The sequence below is a fragment of the Didymosphaeria variabile genome, assembly GCF_027946475.1.
Source record: "Didymosphaeria variabile strain IMI 356815 chromosome Unknown scaffold_7, whole genome shotgun sequence".
NCBI classification, from domain to species: domain Eukaryota; kingdom Fungi; phylum Ascomycota; class Dothideomycetes; order Pleosporales; family Didymosphaeriaceae; genus Didymosphaeria; species Didymosphaeria variabile.
In genome coordinates, this window is record NW_026611626.1 from 2,209,475 (window position 1) to 2,228,969 (window position 19,495).

General features: G+C 52.8%; 11 protein-coding genes across 11 annotated transcripts; 6 read left to right on the forward strand and 5 right to left on the reverse strand.

Annotated features, from left to right (window-relative positions):
• Window positions 1–7: 7 nt before the first annotated feature.
• On the reverse strand, window positions 8–1,404 carry N0V89_009863 (uncharacterized protein; the record flags this gene model as incomplete). The annotated part of the gene is made up of 3 exons (XM_056218610.1): window positions 8–549; window positions 597–1,235; window positions 1,284–1,404. The coding sequence occupies 3 exons, from the start codon at window positions 1,402–1,404 to the stop codon at window positions 8–10; spliced, it is 1,302 nt and encodes a 433-aa protein (XP_056067875.1).
• An 842-nt stretch (window positions 1,405–2,246) lies between these two features.
• Window positions 2,247–3,122, forward strand: N0V89_009864 (uncharacterized protein; the record flags this gene model as incomplete). Its single annotated transcript, XM_056218611.1, has 2 exons — window positions 2,247–2,288; window positions 2,373–3,122. The coding sequence occupies 2 exons, from the start codon at window positions 2,247–2,249 to the stop codon at window positions 3,120–3,122; spliced, it is 792 nt and encodes a 263-aa protein (XP_056067876.1).
• Window positions 3,123–3,530: 408 nt separating this feature from the next.
• On the forward strand, window positions 3,531–5,245 carry N0V89_009865 (uncharacterized protein; the record flags this gene model as incomplete). Its single annotated transcript, XM_056218612.1, has 2 exons — window positions 3,531–4,289; window positions 4,358–5,245. 2 exons carry the CDS (start codon window positions 3,531–3,533, stop codon window positions 5,243–5,245), a joined length of 1,647 nt encoding a protein of 548 aa, XP_056067877.1.
• Window positions 5,246–6,125: 880 nt separating this feature from the next.
• Window positions 6,126–6,410, forward strand: N0V89_009866 (uncharacterized protein; the record flags this gene model as incomplete). Its single annotated transcript, XM_056218613.1, has 2 exons — window positions 6,126–6,207; window positions 6,256–6,410. The coding sequence occupies 2 exons, from the start codon at window positions 6,126–6,128 to the stop codon at window positions 6,408–6,410; spliced, it is 237 nt and encodes a 78-aa protein (XP_056067878.1).
• A 27-nt stretch (window positions 6,411–6,437) lies between these two features.
• Window positions 6,438–7,734, forward strand: N0V89_009867 (uncharacterized protein; the record flags this gene model as incomplete). The annotated part of the gene is made up of 3 exons (XM_056218614.1): window positions 6,438–6,781; window positions 6,834–6,899; window positions 6,951–7,734. The coding sequence occupies 3 exons, from the start codon at window positions 6,438–6,440 to the stop codon at window positions 7,732–7,734; spliced, it is 1,194 nt and encodes a 397-aa protein (XP_056067879.1).
• A 283-nt stretch (window positions 7,735–8,017) lies between these two features.
• Window positions 8,018–9,162, reverse strand: N0V89_009868 (uncharacterized protein; the record flags this gene model as incomplete). Its single annotated transcript, XM_056218615.1, has 2 exons — window positions 8,018–8,328; window positions 8,385–9,162. The coding sequence occupies 2 exons, from the start codon at window positions 9,160–9,162 to the stop codon at window positions 8,018–8,020; spliced, it is 1,089 nt and encodes a 362-aa protein (XP_056067880.1).
• A 364-nt stretch (window positions 9,163–9,526) lies between these two features.
• On the forward strand, window positions 9,527–11,746 carry N0V89_009869 (uncharacterized protein; the record flags this gene model as incomplete). Its single annotated transcript, XM_056218616.1, has 4 exons — window positions 9,527–9,543; window positions 9,718–11,042; window positions 11,089–11,107; window positions 11,152–11,746. 4 exons carry the CDS (start codon window positions 9,527–9,529, stop codon window positions 11,744–11,746), a joined length of 1,956 nt encoding a protein of 651 aa, XP_056067881.1.
• An 81-nt stretch (window positions 11,747–11,827) lies between these two features.
• On the reverse strand, window positions 11,828–13,285 carry N0V89_009870 (uncharacterized protein; the record flags this gene model as incomplete). Its single annotated transcript, XM_056218617.1, has 1 exon — window positions 11,828–13,285. The coding sequence occupies one exon, from the start codon at window positions 13,283–13,285 to the stop codon at window positions 11,828–11,830; it is 1,458 nt and encodes a 485-aa protein (XP_056067882.1).
• Window positions 13,286–13,683: 398 nt separating this feature from the next.
• N0V89_009871 (uncharacterized protein) lies at window positions 13,684–15,468 on the forward strand (the record flags this gene model as incomplete). Its single annotated transcript, XM_056218618.1, has 2 exons — window positions 13,684–13,821; window positions 13,873–15,468. 2 exons carry the CDS (start codon window positions 13,684–13,686, stop codon window positions 15,466–15,468), a joined length of 1,734 nt encoding a protein of 577 aa, XP_056067883.1.
• Window positions 15,469–16,215: 747 nt separating this feature from the next.
• On the reverse strand, window positions 16,216–17,445 carry SLM2_1 (phosphatidylinositol 4,5-bisphosphate-binding protein; the record flags this gene model as incomplete). Its single annotated transcript, XM_056218619.1, has 1 exon — window positions 16,216–17,445. The coding sequence occupies one exon, from the start codon at window positions 17,443–17,445 to the stop codon at window positions 16,216–16,218; it is 1,230 nt and encodes a 409-aa protein (XP_056067884.1).
• Window positions 17,446–17,799: 354 nt separating this feature from the next.
• Window positions 17,800–19,235, reverse strand: SLM2_2 (phosphatidylinositol 4,5-bisphosphate-binding protein; the record flags this gene model as incomplete). Its single annotated transcript, XM_056218620.1, has 2 exons — window positions 17,800–18,629; window positions 18,686–19,235. The coding sequence occupies 2 exons, from the start codon at window positions 19,233–19,235 to the stop codon at window positions 17,800–17,802; spliced, it is 1,380 nt and encodes a 459-aa protein (XP_056067885.1).
• Window positions 19,236–19,495: the final 260 nt, after the last annotated feature.

Genomic DNA, 19,495 nt, shown 5'->3' on the forward strand with positions numbered 1-19,495 from the left:
GTGCGCATTATGCTTGAGCGCTTGAGCTGTGATATATACTCTTCGCCCTGGCGAGTTCCTCATCTACGTCATAATCCCAGATCCATCTTTGTCTCTTTGTCTGGTTCTGCTCAATTTTGTCAAGATCATCTCCTAATAGCTCGAACTCATAAAGCCTGCCAGCCTCTTCGCTCGTCTTTACGATCTTTTGCGTTCGCGGTCTTCGGACCTCATCGAACGCCTTGAATGCCCTTTCGATATCCTCCTTCTTCTCGACTTCCTTCAGCAATTCTGACATGAAGAGAGAATCCTCGATACATGCTCCGGCACCAGCGCCTTGGTGCGGCGTTGACGCGTGAGCTGCATCGCCAAGCAGACACACCCGGCCCTTGTAATATGTATCGCAAGGTAGGTGGTAGAAGAGCGCCCATATGTCCGGTTTCTGCATCGCGTGAACGATCTTCTGTACGTGCGGTCCCCATTCGGCGAAGTCGGCATTCATGTCTTCTTTGGACGTGCGGATCACCCATTGGTCGTGCTTCCACTCTTTGCACGAGGCAAACGCAACAACTGCCAGTGTTAGTAGAGAGCCGAATTCCCGCCAAGTGACAACGCACCATTCATCGTCTTGCCCTGCTCGATAGGGAACGTAAGAAGATGTCCATGGTATCCGAAGAAGAACGAGCTATTCTGTGCGACCTCCTCACCCAACATCTCGGTCGCCTCCTCGCTCGGGATGAGCCCCCTATATGCGTATTTTCCAGAAAACACTGCCTTTGCCGCCGGGTCATCCTCACCGAGCAACCACCGCCTTGTCGTTGCCTTGATCCCATCGCACCCGATGACAGCATTGTGCCGAGCGTGTGTGCCATCCTCAAACGTGCATATCACGTCTCGCGACCCGTCGTCTACAATTTTCAGGTGCTTGAGTTTCTTGCCGAACTGCGCGACGCCATCCGGTATAGCCTTGACCAACTCGTCAAGGAAATGCGCACGGTACACGCCGCCGTTGCCCCGGTCTGTATCCAATTCTACGTCGTACCACGCGTCGCCAACTTTGACTCCGGGCTTGACGAAGCCGTCCGCGTCGGCTTTCCGCGCGTCGCCGACGCGGATGGTGAACCAGCTGTTTGCTTTGCTGGGGCCTTGATTGACGGTCTTGCACTTGTCGAAGGCGGCAGTGATGGTGGGGGATATCTTTTTCATTGCGAGGACGGCATTGGGACCGAAGGCGACGCCAGCGCCGATTTCGCCAACTGCAAGCTGTCAGTTGCGGGTGCATTGGCGAGGTGGTGTGATGGTACAATGAGGGGCAGCTTCGTAGATGGTAATGGAGATGTTGTGTTGGAGGAGCCCGATTGCGAGCGTGAGGCCGGATATGCCGCCGCCAATGATGGCGATATTGAAGGACTTAGAAGTAGCCATGATGAGTCTGACTGTAGGGACTGTAGCGATGACAAGACGCGCTTCGGAGGTTGTTGTTGACCATGGTAAACACCCGGGATGTAGTGCCGTGGAGGGGCGCGTTCCGACGGCATCGTCATCATGCAGTAGCTGCCGCGGGGAACTACTGGCGTGCTGATGCGAGCTTCGAGAAGAGTTGAAATAAGCTCGGAGAGTAGTATCAGCCGTGCAACTGTCACTATGAGCTCTTTATGGTTCGGCGGGAGAGTTCTATTGCGAGGAGGGGTGGAAGTTGACATCAGGCGAAGACGTCACGAGGAATTATACCGCTTTCGCCGTTGCGCTATTGGCTACATGCAGCCGACCTGCACCTACACCTACTGTGCCCGCGAGAACTCCTCTTCTTCTTGTCTTGCCCTCGCAATATGAAACACTGAGCAGCATCGTTGCATCTTCTACCCTGTTGTCGCATCGCAACGTAAGTACCACATCCGTCTCAGCGTTGCCGGCGTCTTCGCCTCTGAGTGGGCGGCACAGTATCCCGAGTCTCTCGGCACGCGCAGCGACGTCATCGTGCGAGTGTCTCAACTACCTCCCCCCGGCAACGCTGTCTTCATGATCTGCGAGGTGTGGCTGATTGTTCCGCTAGATACACATTGTCCGCTGATAGTCACGCTTCCAAACATCGTGTGATGCCACGAGCTTGGGCCTCCACCGCGAGGCAGCCGCTTCCAGTCGCAGGCGAGGAACCTGTTACGGTGCTGGTCACTGGCTTTGGGGTGCGCCACCCCCCGAATCTGCTGTGCTATGTTTCAGTTCGTTTTCAAGCCGTCTAGAACTTTGCAGACCGTCTTCTTTGGTCCATGTCGTTGTTGTCGAACACTCAAGAGCTAGCACTGGACAAGGTCGAGGTTACTCCCACCACCTTACCAACCTTGCTGTTTACGCTGTGCATGTTTATCGTTTGGAAAGGTTTCTGACCACCTCAGCCGTTCCTAGACAAATTCCCCAAGAACTCAAGCTGGGAGATAGCCTCCACCCTCCCCGCCTTGATTCCAGCATCACCAACTAACCCGACTCCAATTCACATCCACGTCCATCACGAACCAACTCGCGTAGCCTACCACAAGGTCGTCGACCTAGTTCCGCATCTCCTCCCACCCGGTAGTCATCAGCACCCCGCGCCCGACATCATATTGCACATCGGCCTCGCCGCGGGCCGGACCTTCTACACGCTCGAGCAAGGCTCCCATGGCCGAGGCTACGGCAAGATCCCCGATGTGGACGGCCAGAGATTCCTAGATGAGGATGCCGAAGCGCGGTTCCCAAAAGACATCTTTCCGCCCGTCCTGCACACGAGTTTCGACACTGCCGATGTGCTCGTGCGGTGGAGAGAGGGTCTTGGCCATCCCCATCTCGAGGCGGGCCTCTTGCTCGGAGCTGCGCCGGATGTGAGGATCAGTCCTGATGCGGGAAATTTCATGTGTGGGTTCATCTACTACAATAGCCTTGCGCATTATTTTGAGAAGAAGGAAGATGAGCGGCCGGTGGCATTCATGCACGTGCCCGATCTGAGCGGCAGCGACGAAAAGCTGGCAGTGGGACGAGACGTCGCAATCGCGCTGATCAAGGCATTAGTGGAGAGCAGGAGGCAGGTTGGCGTTGTTGATGGGAGTGCACGTGTAGCGAAGCAAGATGCGCTGGAAGTTGTCGCGGGAATGGACGTGAACTTTGCTTGAGACGGCGATATGAAAAGAACTTTTGGGGTGTTCTGCTTTCTGTCTTTTGATTTGCGAAATAATCTCATCATGCGGAGGCCGTTGCATATGGTATATCCAGACTCGTGTACGTATTGGTGCTCAGAAACTCAACATGTGATAAACTCTTTCTGCTTAAATGTCATACACATTGATCTATTCACTCCAGGGCGCTCCACCGCTAACGTTTCGTGCCAGCGGAAAGTGAATGCCGAGTGACATTTCCAGCGGTGGCAGCCTGACACTGCTAATGTTCTAGCCAATCAAAGACGATTGCAGCCTACACTAGTGCTTCCATCTGGCTAGCCCACGACAACATACATCTCGCGACATATTTCCGTTGAAATCTCCATCTTGATTCTTCATCAATCTCCAACGCAAGAACCAGTTATGGGTTATTCAGAAGTCGCTTGCCGCCTCTGCGGCGTCACATTCAACATTGGACGCCGGCGTCTGCGCTCTGAGCCGGCATGGATGGGCTGGCAGTGTACGGGCGACGCTAAGCTAGTGGGCTGCCAGCTTGGGACTGGAAGAAAGCTAGACGAGTGTGTGGATGAGGACCCTCCCGGCGAGGAAGAGGAGGAACAACTTGGTGGTGAAGCGCCTGAGAACGACAATGAGCGTGAAGATGTGGATAGAATCGAAGGACATGCACTCAACGCAGATGTCGAGAAGATGCTTGATGGGGAAGACGACGACGACTATCATTATGAAGAGCCGGACGGAGAAGAGCCACTTGAGTTCGACTCCGACGATGAAATGGCAGTTGGGGACGAGGACGATCACATGGATGTCGACTCTGATCCGGAAGACGATACATATACCCTTTTCGACGCTGCGGATCTGTCATTGTACACGACTGAACCTGAAAAGGCTGGTCTGCCACCAACGCACAAGTGCTTCCGAGGAGCAGGCTATAACGGCAAATTCATCACAGCCGAAGAAATGAGGGGCTGTAACACAGCTCAGTGTCTTCTTAGTAAAGCTCACTTAGGCGCCGAAGAAGCAGTGCCGGACGATCAAGACTTCGAAAGAGGAGGCCAGTTCTGTTTGTCCGGTCTCTGTGGACACGTACGCTCAAGGGACTGCGGCGGCGAAGAATTTGTACCTTCCCGCCATGGAATACGCGACGCAAATGTAGACAGCTGGGTATGGTCAACAACTTCCTCACATCCTTTGTTTCCGGTCAGTGAGATGGGATTGCTAAGCAGCAACAGGACCTTAGCGACAGAGACACCGCCGTTCCTTTCCACACCGCCTGCTTCGACATCTTCTCCCGCTTGTCTCGAAAGCGATTTGGGTACGTTAATCTCGAAGCCCTCGGGAACTGGATGTTTGAATCCAATGAGGATGTCGACCTAGTTTCAAGCGACCCTAATGTCCGACAAAGCTCCGAACAGTGGTGGGCACATCGAGACGGCTGCGAATATCTCGCTGCAAACCCTCTATTAATCCCGCGCCTCACGCCCATCTTGCAAGCTGCAATCGAGGGGGATAACAACTTTGACCCGCGAAATGGGGCATTTGACATACCGGTTCAAGAATGGAGTGGAGACGTGTTCAGCAGCCTTCCGCTAGAACTACGCCTGCAGACAGTATCCTACCTCGCTTCGTCAGACATTGCACAATTACGTCTCGCTTCGCGAACGTTCCATCAATTGCCTATCTTACTCTGGCGTGACCTATTACTGAAAGAGATGCCCTATCTATGGGAGGTGTGGAGCGATGACCTCCCATTCATCTGGGCTACTAGCACCTGGGAAGACGTTGTTCAACACGAAAAGAGAGCGGATAAAATGGGAGCATGGCTCGATAAGACAAGAGATATCATCAAAACAGAGTTACCCGAGATTCTCGATGCTTGGGAGGCGGACGTGCAAACAGTCCTTTCGCAGAGTACTGATGATTTCCTGGCCAAGGGACGCACTGATGCGTTGGAGAAGATGGTAATAGGACTGCCTGCATCGAAGACGAATTGGTATAAAGTTTATGTTGAAATCACGAGGAACTGGAAGGACTTGAAGGGTCTGCAGAACAGAAGAAGGATTTGGAAGGATATTGGAGTGATTGTGGAAAAGCTTGACAAGTATGCAGAGCCGGCCTAGAGTTCGTGCTTCGTGACGGTTGCCCGGTACGGCTCAGGTTAATAAGCTTGGATTAAACTTTATTGTAATAGCGCTTGAAAGATTTACAATAGATGCTGGTATGACGCTGTGATCTGGGTGCTGAATTTAAACGTAAGCTAGCTTGCTTTCGAGGCAAACACGATACGAGAGAGGCTATAGAGACGCTACGTTTGCTACGTTTGGTCCGTTATAGCGCTGGACCATATTCAGGGATATGACTGAAGCCTTGCTGTTTTGGTGCCAGCTGCAGGTCCAGTCTAAAGATAGACAGGCCACCAGTCAACCCATTGGGCGCCTGATAACGCCACGCGGTAACCACGTGTAGGAGATCGTCCCAAATTCTTTGCGCAACGCAAAATGTTCCCATGGCTTTTATCTCAACTTGAATCGAGATAACAGCAAGACTGTCATTCTCGATTGGCCGATGGGGCGATTGAGAAGATGCACGAAGGCGATGTTGTCACTGGCACCTATCACGCCTGTACGTTCTTCACTCAAACAGAAGCTTTCATACGGACACCTCCATATTACGGGGCCCGGAACTACAGCTGGGCTTGAACAATGCATGTCAGCTAAAAGTAGCCGCTCGAAAGTGGATGCCTCAATGCATAATCGCCGATACACTGGCTCCGAGATCATGTCCTCCGTAACGGAATTAGATATGTATATATTAGACGCTCTCCTAGCTAAATTGGATGCTTTTCCATAAGCTACCAACTATTTGAATCTTTCACATATCGAGAGAATGAGAATGGACTTACACAATTTCTTTGCTATTCTGTTGTACTGCGGCTATGCCACAGGCACAGCTCTTGAAACACATCAAAATGAAGCACTATCAATATCCGTACCCGCATCCATGCCCACAGCTGATGTCAAACCGATCAGCCGCGACTTTGCTGCCTTCGCTTTCGAAGAACGATCATTCTACTACTACTTCGGTATGTAACAATCCGCCACTTCACAGCCCTGCACTAAAAGCTTTTCAGGAACACCCAACAACCCGAACGCCTTTTCAAAGAACCTACTCAACGCTATCACATCAAAGACTAATGCAGCACCCAATATACGAGTCGGCGGCTCATCTCTCGATGACGCCCAATACGACCCCTCCCAGCCAGACCCTATCAAAATCCCCCCTTGAGAGGAAAACGCTGGTATCCCTAATAACATGACCTTCGGTCCATCGTACTTTGACGCTTTTGCCACGATCCCGGATGCAAAGTATGTAGTTGACATTCCGATGAAGAAGAATAAGCTTGCAAATAGCAAGGCCTTTGCTAAGGCTGCTTACAACAAGATTGGCGCGGATAATATTGTGGGGTTGGAGATCGGAAATGAGCCTGACAATTATGGATTGAGCAAGCAGGCATATGTGAGCAGGTGGAAGAAGTGGTCGACGCAGATATTGCAGACACTAGGTTTGGGGGAGCAGGAGAAAATATTCCAGGCAGTGTGTTTGGCGAGTCAGACCGGGAAGACAGGATCCCCTGGGGCACCTGGTGGCTGGAGGGTGTAAGTCGGTCAGGCTTCTGCTCATGTATGAATGCATACTAACGAGACATAGACCTGAGTTGTTCGATCTGGGTCTGAAAGATGTGAAGTCTCGCATCGGGACAGTTTCCATGCACTAGTAAGATCTAATCTTGTCATATGGGCGCAGCACGTATCCTAACCCCCAAAGCTACCAGACCAAAGTCCGCACGGACTCAGATCTTCAACGCGACATCATGAACCACACAGCCGTCGTCCACGGCTCCTCCTTCGTCAAAGACGCTGTTGTCTTCCTCAACAACATCATCGCGCCGATTCCACTTGCCCTCGCGGAAGTCGGTTCCATTCTTGGTAGCGGAAATGCCTCGCAGAACAACGCGCTCGCAGCCGTCTTTGGCTCTGCCCTCTGGCAAGTGGACTTTTCACTCTACAGCATGTCCATTGGTGTGCAGCGTATAAATTGGCAATCTGGTCTGGGGTTTCCCTTCGCACTCTGGAACCCGCAGTATGAACACAATGGGAAGACCGTGCCTGCGAGTGTGCATCCTGCGTTTTACGGGCATGTATTCGCGGGAGAGTTCGTGGGAAAGACGAGCAATATCAGGGTCAAGCACCTGGAGCTGGGCAGACCGTTCTTGGCGGGGTATGCGGCGTATGATGCAGGAAGGCTAGCGAGGATTGCGTTAGTGAACCTGGAGTTGTGGAGTGAAGGGGATGGAAACAGGTTGGAGAAGAAGATCACGCTGGATATTGGGGTTGGAGTCAGCGAGGTGAGTATCAAGCGGCTTACGAGTGAGATGGGTGGGACGGCGCGTGTTGGGAACATCACTTGGGGAGGCGTGCAGTGGACTGTAAATAGCGGAGGGAAGGAAGTGAAGGTCCTGAATGATACTACAACGGTACCCGTGGATCGCGGGATGGTGGAGATTGGGATTGAGGCAAGCGAAGCGGTCATGATAAAGCTGAGCGGCTAAACACCTTGTAAAGGTTCTGGTGCGCGTAGATGAGACATCATAGAGTCTTCGAAGTGCGACGTAGTTTCAGACCTTGTGCAATGGTTTAACTGTGGTGTATTTAGATCTGTACCTATAGTTCATATTGAAACGTATGCAATGCCTCGCATTACCTAGAGCCTAAAGTTGTAATGAAATGCGGCCTCAAACAACATATGTCTAAAACAAATGGAAGGATGGAAGAAAAACATGGGTATGCATTTTGGGTACTGCCTTCTACTCCCTAACCATACAGCTGTCATCTTCACGCCTGTGCACTTATAGCCTTGGAACTCTCCGGTGCAGCCACTTTTTGATCATCTTCCTTTTGAAGCTTTGTTTGAATTGCCTTATAGTTTCTCGTCATGGCATTGCGCGTGAATTCTTCGCCAGTCACCAGAGGATACTTCTTCATCGGTCCCTGAATCTTAGCATCTTTGCATGGCTGGTTGAAGAATGCAATGCTGTAGCGCTCGCCATAGTAATCTCCAGGCTCGGAAGGTGCTTTCACACGGTGGAAAGTTGACTTGAATCGGTCATCAGACCATGACATTAGCAGGTCACCAACGTTGCACACTATTACGGGAATTAGCGTTGTGTTGCAATCATTCCTTCAGACAGATTACCCTTACCGATGGCGTTCTTCTCGACGTCAGGTTCCACCTTGGTCCACGAGTCTCCATAGCCGAAAGAGGTCGAGACTTCGCGGCCAGGACATATCTCCAGACCAGACTGTCCGGCCTTCTGGAACAGCAGTGTGAGGAAGTCCCAGTCAGCGTGAGCGCCAGCACGATGGAATACTTCGCCTGTCGGGTTGGCCTCTTGAGGAGTCTCGAAGTAGTGCAATAGTCTGCACACGGTCTGTGATTTCTGTTGAGCAACGTCATGGGCTTTGATGAAGTAATCATCCGAAAAACCTAGCCCGCGAGCAAAGCATATCATCAACTTTTCGCTGACGCCTTGAGCTTGATGCATGAAGTCGAGAGCACCTTTCTGGAAACCGGGAAGAGTGTCTTCCCCAAGCCACCGTCCTATTTCCGTTAGCGCTGATTCGCCGACAGCATGCTTCGGCATACCATTCATTCCAGACCCGAATTGCATCTGGTATGATTCTTTACGGTCCGCAGAGCCAGTTGATGGTCGAATCTGGGCGTTCTTCTCCCAGCCAGCATTGTGCTGTGGGGAGAATGGAACACGAGCCTTCACCTCGTCGGCCTGGTTGAAAAAGCGTGCAGATTGATCAAAGATGTTGTCAATGGTAGATGGAGAGATGCCGTGATCTACGACACAGAAGAACCCAACATTTTCGGCAGCATCGACGAGTTCCCGAGTGATTTCGTCTGCTCGGGATTCGAAGTCGCGTAGGGAGATGGTTGGAACGGTACGGTTCACGTAGTGGGTAGGAGCCATGATGAGATGTTTCAGAACGGTCTGATCTATTTGGCTTGCCATGGTGAAGCTTGTACTTGTTTCCCTTTATAGGTTTAAGTGTGTAGGCTGGAACAAAGGTGTAGGCTGGAATTGCCAGCGCCGAGTGCGTTGATCCCAGCTCCATTGCTGACTGCGGCCGAGTGATGGACACGGCGTGCGGCCGCCCCAGGGTCAGACAGAATCGAGGTGGGGCAGGCGCGGCCGAGGTGCGGACAGATAAGGATAAGCGCACGGACACTGATTGGCCGCGCTAAAGGCTAAAGATGCGGCGGCCGTCCCAACTTGCATCCACCGCACACTGCGGCCGCCGAAGCCTCGAGTCAACACAACGTTCAATCCGCGCATGCCACGGCGACACGCGTTGCTGCATCATGGAAGAAGACGCAGGAAACACGCGACCCCACCGTGCTCGATTGACATGTGTCCACTGTCATCGGCGCAAGATCAAGTGTGATAAGAACATCCCGTGTGGCACATGTATCAAGAGGTAGTGCCCTGAGCTTTAGTGTCGCGCAGCCACTGACGAAGAGGCAGAGGGCTGGCTGAATCCTGTGCTCGTGAGGACACTACTCCATGTTTTGAGAACCCGTCAATCGCCTTCGGGGAGGGCTCGCAGACTGCTGATGGCGTTGTTCAAGCTCTCTTGCAGCGTGTTGCTCACCTCGAAGCAAAACTACGAGAGCAAGGCACTCCACAAAGTGATCACGACTACCAAGATGCAGCAGAAACTCAAAGTGAAGTCGACAACGACACCGTACCCCCTGTAGACGGCGATGATTGCGACGCTGCTACCGTTCTTGAGTTTCTTGCCTGGGGGCGTCACAAAGACGTTGACTTCTCTACCGCTCCTGAGCATCAAAGTGGACCTTTACAGCACACTTTGAGAATCGACCATAGTTCGGGACAAGCTGCCATCCTGACCGAAACTAGCACTCGTGCCCAGCTCGACTTCCTGGAAGCTCTCATGCCAAATCGGAGTCACCTATATCAGCTTATTCGCTATCATAATGATTTTGTCCTTTGGTATCACAATTCGTACTCATCGAAGATCTTGTTGGATGATCTCAACACTTTCATCGAGCGGTACCACGGGAGTGTCCGTTATGAGCACCTTAACCTCCAGTGGCTCGCACTTTTATTCGCTATACTTACTGGAAGCATGACTTGCGCCTCTTCATCAACGCTCGAGAAGTGGGGTTTCTCTTCGAACGAGCAACCGACCCTCTCCCAGAAGTGGTACGAAGCATCTGTCATCTGCCTGAACCTTTCCAATTACATTGAGATCCATACCATCTACTCCGTGCAGGCCATTGCCACGTTGACCATATCAGCTCATGTGATAGGGAAATCGAACAGTCAAGCCGTGCTATTAGCCTCAGCTGGAAAGATAGCGCAAACCCTTGGTCTTCATAGACTAGGGTCCGAATCGACAGACCTGTCCATTGAACAACTCCGGAAGCGTGAGGCTGGTAAACGTGTTTTGACTCAACTTTGTACCCAGGATTGGTTTCAGATTCCATTTTCGGAGACATACGCCCTGAGTTCAAGCTACTCGCGTGTTGTCCGGCCTCTCAATTGTAACGACGAAGACATGGCCATCAAGCCCCTGTCTGCGCCTACTCAAACGAGCTACTGTAACTTCCGATACGATATTGCCGCGTTGATGCCGGAGCTCCTGGACGCAACAAACAACTGCAACACTCTGTACACGAAATACGAACAGGTCCTCAGATTTGATGACAAGATGCGCAAATTAGCAACCGCTTCTATTCCCACGTTTCTTTCATCGGACGCTCCCCTTCATACCCAAGGGCCCAACTATACCAACTGGGGCCGCCGGTCATTGACGATCTGTGCTGGTAAGAATCTCTTATCATAATTATCTCTATGCTAATCAGACCTCAGCGCACAAAATCATCATGATGTGAGTATCATTGAGCTTGCTGGACTGTTATCTAACGAAATCAGTCACCGCAAGTTTGTGGGCCTGTCTTTTACTAATTCGGCATTTGCCTTTACCCGTCGTACCTGCCTCGCAGCAGCGAAAACCATCTTGAGAGAAGCACTCGCTGTCCCTGACAAGCATGGACCTGTCATTTGGATTGAGCAGGCGTTCACTATAGCTGCTGGTATCATTCTGAGTTTAGATAGTGTTCACCGAGCACCAAGCGAGAGGGAGTTTAAGGAACACAAGCAGCTTGTGGCGGACGCAATTGGTTACTTGCGAGCTTTCAGTCATAGCAAGATTGCCATGCGCGGTGTTCAATTGCTATTCTTTCTGCAGCAGAAACTTGGAAAGACAGTCTCAGATGGCTCAAAAAAGCGGCATAGGCCTCTAGGTGGCGAAGCGCCAGAGTTACCCCGAAAGAGACAACGAGCCCTGAATATGCAAGCGTTCATCAAGGATGCCTCGCAAAACCTTGGCGTCACTTCTCCTCCTCCACCCGTTGCGGAAGAAGCACTTGTCATTGAAGACGACTCCTGGGACTCCTTTATGGATCTTCTTGGCACACATGCTGGATTTGAGGGCGAGTATTTGTTCGAAAACTTCTATACGACGTGAATGCGCAGGCAACCAATTTGGGCCGTCGGACATCGAGCACTCCCAGACGCCTCTCTATGAAAGATTGCAACTGCATACATTTTATATGTAATGTAGCTTCTGGTGGTTTCGTGCAGTAATTCCGCTCCTACTGCGGATACCAGCCACGGAATCTCTGGCCCGCTCCGCGACCGCAGCCTCATCGAGGTACAGCAACTTACCACCTTTTACAAGAAACTCACCGTCCACGAGGACAGAGTCGACATTATCACCACCGCTGTGAACAACGATCGAGACTGGATCTACACCACCAGTGCTTATCTGCGAGGCATCCCATGGCGCGACTGCTGCGCCCTTGGGTGCCACCAGCACAATGTCAGCCTTCTTTCCCACCTCCAAGCTTCCTATGTCGCCATCAAGCCCTAGCGCACGGGCGCCATTGATGGTCGCAAATTCGAGCACTTGGTACGCACTTAGCAGCCCTGCGGTTTCTCTGACACCACCGTGAAGTATTGAAGCCAGATGCATCTCGCGGAACATGTCGTACGTGTTGTTGCAAGGCGCTCCGTCGGTGCCGAGCGCGACGTTCACACCTGCTTCTACCATGTCTGGGATTGGACACACACCAGAGCCGAGCTTGAGGTTGCTCGTTGGATTATGAGATACTGTGCTCTTGCTTTCGCGGAGGATGTCAAGATCGCCTGCTTTCGCATCTGGATGAACGACATGCGCGAAGACACTCTTTTCGCCAACCAACTGAGTATCCTTGCAGAACTGCAGCGGACTGCAATCGTAGTACTGGCGGTAAATAGGAAGATCTTTCGGTGCCTCAGCGCAATGCATAGTGAGGCCGATATCGTGCTTCTTCGCAGTCTCCCCTATTGCTGTGTGCGCAGAACTGGGCGATCCTCTCGGTGTACCAGCTGCAAACCAAATATGCAAACGGTCATTGTTCGACCCATGATGCACTTTATGAGTATTGAGAGCTGAGGAAATGGACATGGAAGAGACGTCGCGGTCTCTCGCGTCTTTCAGCTTTAGATCCGAATTTGTCTCGGTCACTTTGATGAGCTTTCCCAGGCATGCGCGGATTCTGGTTTCTTCGACAGCCTGCACGATATTTTCGAGACCGCTCCGATGCGTGAGCATAGCTTCTAGAAAGCAAGTCGTCCCCGTTTTCAACATTTCTGCGATTGTCACCAGTGCCGCGACATAGCCGTCCGTTTCGTCATAGTTCGCTTCCATTGGCCAGATCGCATCGCACAGCCACTCGTGAAGCGGCAAGTCTTCTGCAAGCCCCCTCAGCAATGACTGTGCCAGGTGTGCGTGTGTATTGATGAGTCCTGGAATGATAATTTGGTTTGTACAATCGGTTATTTCCACACTGGAACCTGTTCCTTGCGACTGCTGTAGAAGCTCTGCTGTCTTCCCTATGGCCTTGATGCGACCAGATTCGACAAGCAGTGCACCGTCAAGGATGACATCTCTGCTCTTGTTGACTGTTACGATGGTCGCATGGATGAACAGGTGAGATTTGGCTTTCGGCTGGCTTCCAGGCATTTTCGCGATTTCTTTTTCTTGAGAATTTGGACCGAATCAAGGAATGTTTGAATTGTTCACAAAACACTTCGACACTGTGTCAATTACCTAACAGCAAGTCTGATGTTGAGCGGTTGTTCACCATTAATTTTTGCTTTACGTCGGCCGGCGCCGGAGCAATGCTCTATCTTAGTGTTCCACCCCGGCGCGGCCGAGGGTGCTGATCAAGTTCCCACCAGCGATATGATTATCGCCTCCCACTGATTGGCTATCAGCATGGGGTACAAGAGCGGAGTTACCATCTCCATAGCAGGAGCCCGGCGCCCGAAAAGGATACCATATCAGACGCAGCATGTATAAGATTTCTGGCGTGACCCAGCGTAGAAGTCCAATCGCCCATCGCAGCAAGCTGGCTCATCATGTCCGATTCCAAGGTCATTGACACCGCCGACTACACGCCATCGGTCAACGAAGGCGCCGTACGTACCAAATGGCAGACGACGCTTGACGAACTCAAGCATACTTTTCTAACTAAGGATGGCTGGATCGGTGACTACGTATGTCTATATTGAGGTCCTCGGCAGAGTAGTCTCACTGACTTGGCTCAGGATTATGTCTACCTGATCACTCCGAACATATGGCCTCTCAATCGGAAATACAAGGATTACAGGGCACCGTTCTACGGTCTCAACGATCGAGTACCCGTCTTGCTGACGCTTCTGCTCGGCCTGCAACATGCACTTACCATGATCGGCTCCATCGTCTCGCCGCCGCTTGCTATTGCCTCCGGCGCATTCAACTTCGATCCAGCTATGACCGAATACCTCGTGTCTACAGCCTTCATTGTTACCGGTTTTGCTACAGCTCTTCAGGTTACGCGACTCCACATTATGAAGACACCCTTCTTCATCGGTACAGGTCTACTGTCCGTTGTCGGTCCTACCTTTGATATCCTGCCGATCGTTTTCAACTACGCTGCTTTGCGGTACAAATCTGGTACCTGCCCCGTCGACGCGGATGGGACGCAAGGCCCATGCCTCGATGCATGGGGTGCGTGCTTAGGGACCATGCTATGCTGCGTCTGGATTCAGATAGCAATGGCTTTTGTCCCGCCCAAGTTCCTCAACAAAATCTTCCCCAAGCTTATCACCGGCAGCTTACTGACTCTTGTCGGAGTCTATCTGGTTGGCAATGGACTGCAAAACTGGGGAGGTAGCTCCAACTGCCATGGCGGCGAAGGATTCTACGCGTTGTGTCCAGATGTCGCAGCTCCCCGACCCTTGGTCTGGGGTCACCCGAAGCTGATCGGTCTTGGGTTCAGCGTATTTGCAACCATTATTGCTGTGGAAAGTATCGGAGCTCCCTTGATGCGCTCCGCCTCCGTCATCATCGGGCTCGCGGTTGGATGCATCATCTCCGGTGCTAAAGGGTATTGGTCAACTGAGCAGCTTCAGCGCGCGCCTGGAGGCACGTTCCTGTGGGTGCACACATTTAAGCTCTCAGTTGATGGCGCCCTGGTCCTTCCTATGATGATCATGTTCGCCTGTCAAGCGGTCAGCTGTATCCCAGATATCCTTGCTACCGCCGAACTTTCGGATGTTGATATCGAAGGCACGGAATTCAACAGCAGAATCCAAGGTGGCATCCTGTGTGACGGGATTGGTAGCTTCTTCAGTGCGCTCGCGACTGGGCCACCAATGGTGTCGCAAGCCGGTAACAACGGTGTTATTCTCCTTACCGGCTGCGCATCGCGACGGGCTGGATGGGCTGCAAGCGGCTTCCTCGTTCTCATGGGTATCGTTGCCAAGTTCGGCGCTGTTTTCGCTTCCATGCCTCCGTCAGTCCTCGGTGGTATGCAAGTATTCCTCTACAGCACCATCGCCGTTGCTGGTGTTCGCGTGCTTGCCCTTATCGCCTGGACCCGACGCGACCGCTTCATTCTCACGGTTGCATTAGGCATCGGTTTCATGGACATTTGTCAGCCGGACTGGTTCGCGCAGATATTGGATTACAGCGGACCCAACGCGAACCTGGTTGGGTTTGAACAAGGCATCAACTTGGCTGTTGAGACTCCTTTTGTCATCGCTGCGATTGTGGGCGTTTTCTTGAATCTGGTATTGCCGAGGGATAAGGGTGGGCTGCCTAATGCAACTTATGGCGACGAGCGGAAGCATCCTGTGCTCGGCGAGCCGAAAGCTGGTTGAGTCCGTCTCTATTGATCTCGCCCATTCATCGTAGAATAAAGGAGTGCCCGCGCCATTGATAGCAAGAACCTGATCCTTTTCACGACAATTACCGTGCGTGATTCCAGTGCAGCGGTGCGCTTCAAAGAGGTCACGTCTTTGACAACATACAATACCATCTCTGAAGATCGAGGCTATGTTGCAAACTAGGATGAACCATCTTTCTTTAAGCGTCACAGGTATTCCACTAGAATATAACCAGGACCGAAGAACCCATCAGCTTCATTTTCCTCCAAATTTTGGCGAACGGATGATGTTGCATGTCCGTTCCATTCTTCAACTGTATCCTCTTCATCTGCAAGAGCGTCTCGCAAGAACTTTGAAACCCATCCATAGTATTGAAGTGTACTAACATCTCCAGAAGCGAAGACAGTCAATGATGGAAGTGAGACTCTTAGAAGCGAGGAATGTTTACAGCAGCAAATACGAAAGCATGTGACTGAATCATATTGTATGTCAAGACAGCAGAAGCACAACTGAACAAGAGTACCCCTTGAGACACATTTCCCCACATACTCTTAGCCGTGCCTACCATATATTCCATTCCCATCCCGTTCCATTCCAAGAGCCCACCCAGCCCAACCTGATATCATTTCCATTTTCACGCAGCGCCAACGTAAAGCAAATCAAAGCAAAGCAGACGTCGACCCGGCCGTAACCGCACCTTGACAGGACTCTCGTGCACAGAGCATTCCCCACGTACGTGGTTTACACGCCCCTCTGCTTCGGGTACTCCCCCGGCACATGCAGATCACTAACACTAAAATCCGTATTCTGCCTCTTCACGCCCGGGGGGGCCATGTGGCTCACAGGCTCGCCATTGCCCTGAAAATTGCCCAACTGATTTCCCTCTTCAGCCGCGGCCAACGCTGGCGTAGCCTGCGGAAACTCGCGCGCGCTCCACTCTGGGAGGCGGTCTGCCGTCGCGACCACAGGGGCTGGCACGCCAACGACGGCTTCGTGCGCGACTGAGGGCGCCTGGGCTCCATCGGCGCGGTCGTGGCCGGAATGGGGAGGGACGGGGATAGGGACTACGCCGCCTACAAGGGCGGCGTTCTCGTGCTGGGAGACGATCTGCGAGGCTGGGTGCGACGCGTAGTCTTGGGAGGCAGTTGGTCCAGCGCGACCGTCGACGCCAGCACCGGCGAGCGCGGCGTTTGTCTGATCGTCTTGATCTTGGTTCTGGCGGTGACGGTGAAGTGCTTCTGCGCCGAGGCCTCCTGCGGCGAGGCCTCCTGCACCCGCTGCTGTAGGAGCCATCCAGTCGCCGTAGTTGCTAGCGTGGCGCTGGCCTTGACCGAATGTTGGGTATTGCTGTTGGGGTTGTTGCTGAGATGCAGGTGCCTGGGCGGGCGCTGAAGGTTGGTAGGCTTCGAACGGTACGGGTTGGACGGCAGATGGAGCGGTAGGTTGACTATTCGCAAAGTTCTGGCCTGGCGTTGCCGGTAAGTTGTTCGCATAGTATGAGGTCTGCTGCTGGAGCTGTTGGGGCGGATTGTCCGGGTGGTACTCGTAGGGATTGCCCGGACCGTACGCGGCATCATAAGGGGTGCGGTCGTCGTATGCGTTTGGATAACTAGCATGCGCTGTCTGAGGGCCTCCGGCTGCGGTCGCTAAATCAAGCCCGACTTCCGATGAGCTGCCACTGGATGGGCCACGTGCCTGTAAGCTTCGGTCGACCTGGAGATCACTTGGGAATCGCCCACCTGGACTCGGTCGAGACGGAAGCTCGGACTCCTGCGCAACGGCTTGGTGCTGGATTGATTGGGCTGCAGAGAAAGGAACGCGGTCCGCTTCGTCTTCTTCTAGGCCTCCGTCTGAGCTGACTGAACGGGCGCTGCCAGTGCTCAAGCTACGTTTGTGGCGGGTTACAAATTGGTTACGCTCCTCGCCAGTCTTGTTGATAAGGCTGTTGATATCATCGTACCAGGCGAGCATGGTGTCATAGGTTTCGGCTCTGTATAATGTCAGTACAAGATTCGAAGATCGTCACTGTACGCACCTGAAAATCCATGTGTGTCCTCTGTGCATGGATCCAGTTTGTCGGCCCTTGATCACTGCGAACATTAGCCAAAGTCAAGGGTGACGAGTTATGTCAACTCACCGAACTTGTAGGAGCTGCTGTTGGGTTGAGCGTGACTCCCCAACTTTTGATCAGACAAAAGCAAGGACATGACTGGTGGCTGGGTGTAGATACGATCCGCGCTCTTGAATTCGTGCAAGTGAGTAGGCGACAAAACGTACCTGTACCAAATTAGTAAGGAAGTAACGAAAGAACAGATGTGGATCCGCTCACCAGCCCGGTGTGTAGCTCTTAAGATACTTTGACTTGCGCTCTAGCATGCCCGCTCTTACCTCAGCAGCAGCGGGATGGTGTTTGCCAGGGTATTCGATATCCTCTAACCTCCTCATAGGCAGATTTGGATTTACGAAGTGCGGGTCATTGGTAACGAACTGGTTCCACTCTAGATCCCGAGGCATACCCACAGGTCCGCTTCGCAGCTTCTCAATTGTGGAGTAGTTCTCATCGGCTTCACGCTTCATGATGCTTGCGAGCGCATTGTAGGCTTTCTGGATCTCTCCAACAACGATCGACTCTAGCTCGCGCCCAGAGTGCTCGAGATTCAGATACGCGCGGTGCAGATAGTTTTCCTCATCAATCTGGCGTTCGACCTGTCGATCTACGCCCAAGCGAACCACGAATGGATCTCCTTTCCCGGCAACAGCTGCGGGATCAGAGTCGATCAGGGCCAGAGACTCCTCCAAAGCACCGACAGCCTTTCGGGTATTTTCTTTCTCTTTGTCTACGGAGTTCTTAAAGTCACCGCTCAGAGACTTGATCTCTTTGATCTTCTGGCTCAGGTCTGCTCGAAGCCCAGATAGCTGGTTGACCACCTCATTTTCGATCTCCTTGGCCTTGTTCGACTCGGACAGTGCTTGCTTATGGTAGTCGCGGAGGATCTTGTTCGCATCGTTCAGGCCGCCCTCAGCGAGGAATAGCGCGGGCGCATTGGTATTGTTGATGACATTGGAGACCTTGAGCAAGGCCTTGGAGCGGTGTTCGAAGGAGGCGCCGACTTCGCGGAAATACGAAATGAGGTCCTTGAGCAGTTTCCGCCAAGCTGTCAAACTATCAGTCATTTGCTGCATGGTGCCAACATAGCGTAGACAAGCGTACCTTGGAAGCGGTTTGCAAGGATGTCGGTAGGGGACCCTGAAGTTGGGACGGGGGTATAAAAGACACTGTTGTGCTTAACACCACTGCCATCCTCGTCGGCAAACTCGACGCCCTTGATGCTCCCCGCGCGCACGCTTCGTCTGCTGCTGCTACGCTTGAGACTGCCACTCCTTTTGACCGAGGCTCGCTTCTTCAGCGTGCCACTGCGCGAGGGGGTTCCTGAAGCTGCCCCCGATGCTCCATGACCCAAGGTAGATGCGCGCGAGGCGGAGCGGGCAGGCAAATGCTCGCCATCTCCAATCACTGACGAACCCCGCGTTTGCGCATCAAAGTTCTCATTGAACCTGCCCAACCTTTCGCTGTCGTGGGGGTTGAGCGATTGCGATAGTGGTGAGGATTCTACAGGGGCTGAGGGGGTGGTCGCAAAGTCGTTGCCGTCGACGCCCAGGTGCGAATTGGCGCCATATCCTCTGCTCAGGTGCGTAGGGTCGCTAGGTGTAGGGATGCCATTGTAGCCGCCCGAGGGCGTGATGGGTCGCTGGGATGCCATGGCGAGCGGTTATTGCAAGGCTCACGATTGCGGTCCTCGAATACAGTGGAGTCGAATTGTGGTGCTGTAGGTCGCAAGCTCCAGCAGCTCTCGCGGAGTGCTTCGGGAATGACGTGTAGACGGGCGTCTGCAGCTCGAAAGGAGAGGCCCGAGGCGGAGCAGTCACGCAGACGATGCCCGAGTGCGCAGCGAGATTACCGCACAGTTAGGCGCGTAGATCACTCCGACTAAGAAATGCGCGCGGGACCGAAATGGCTCTC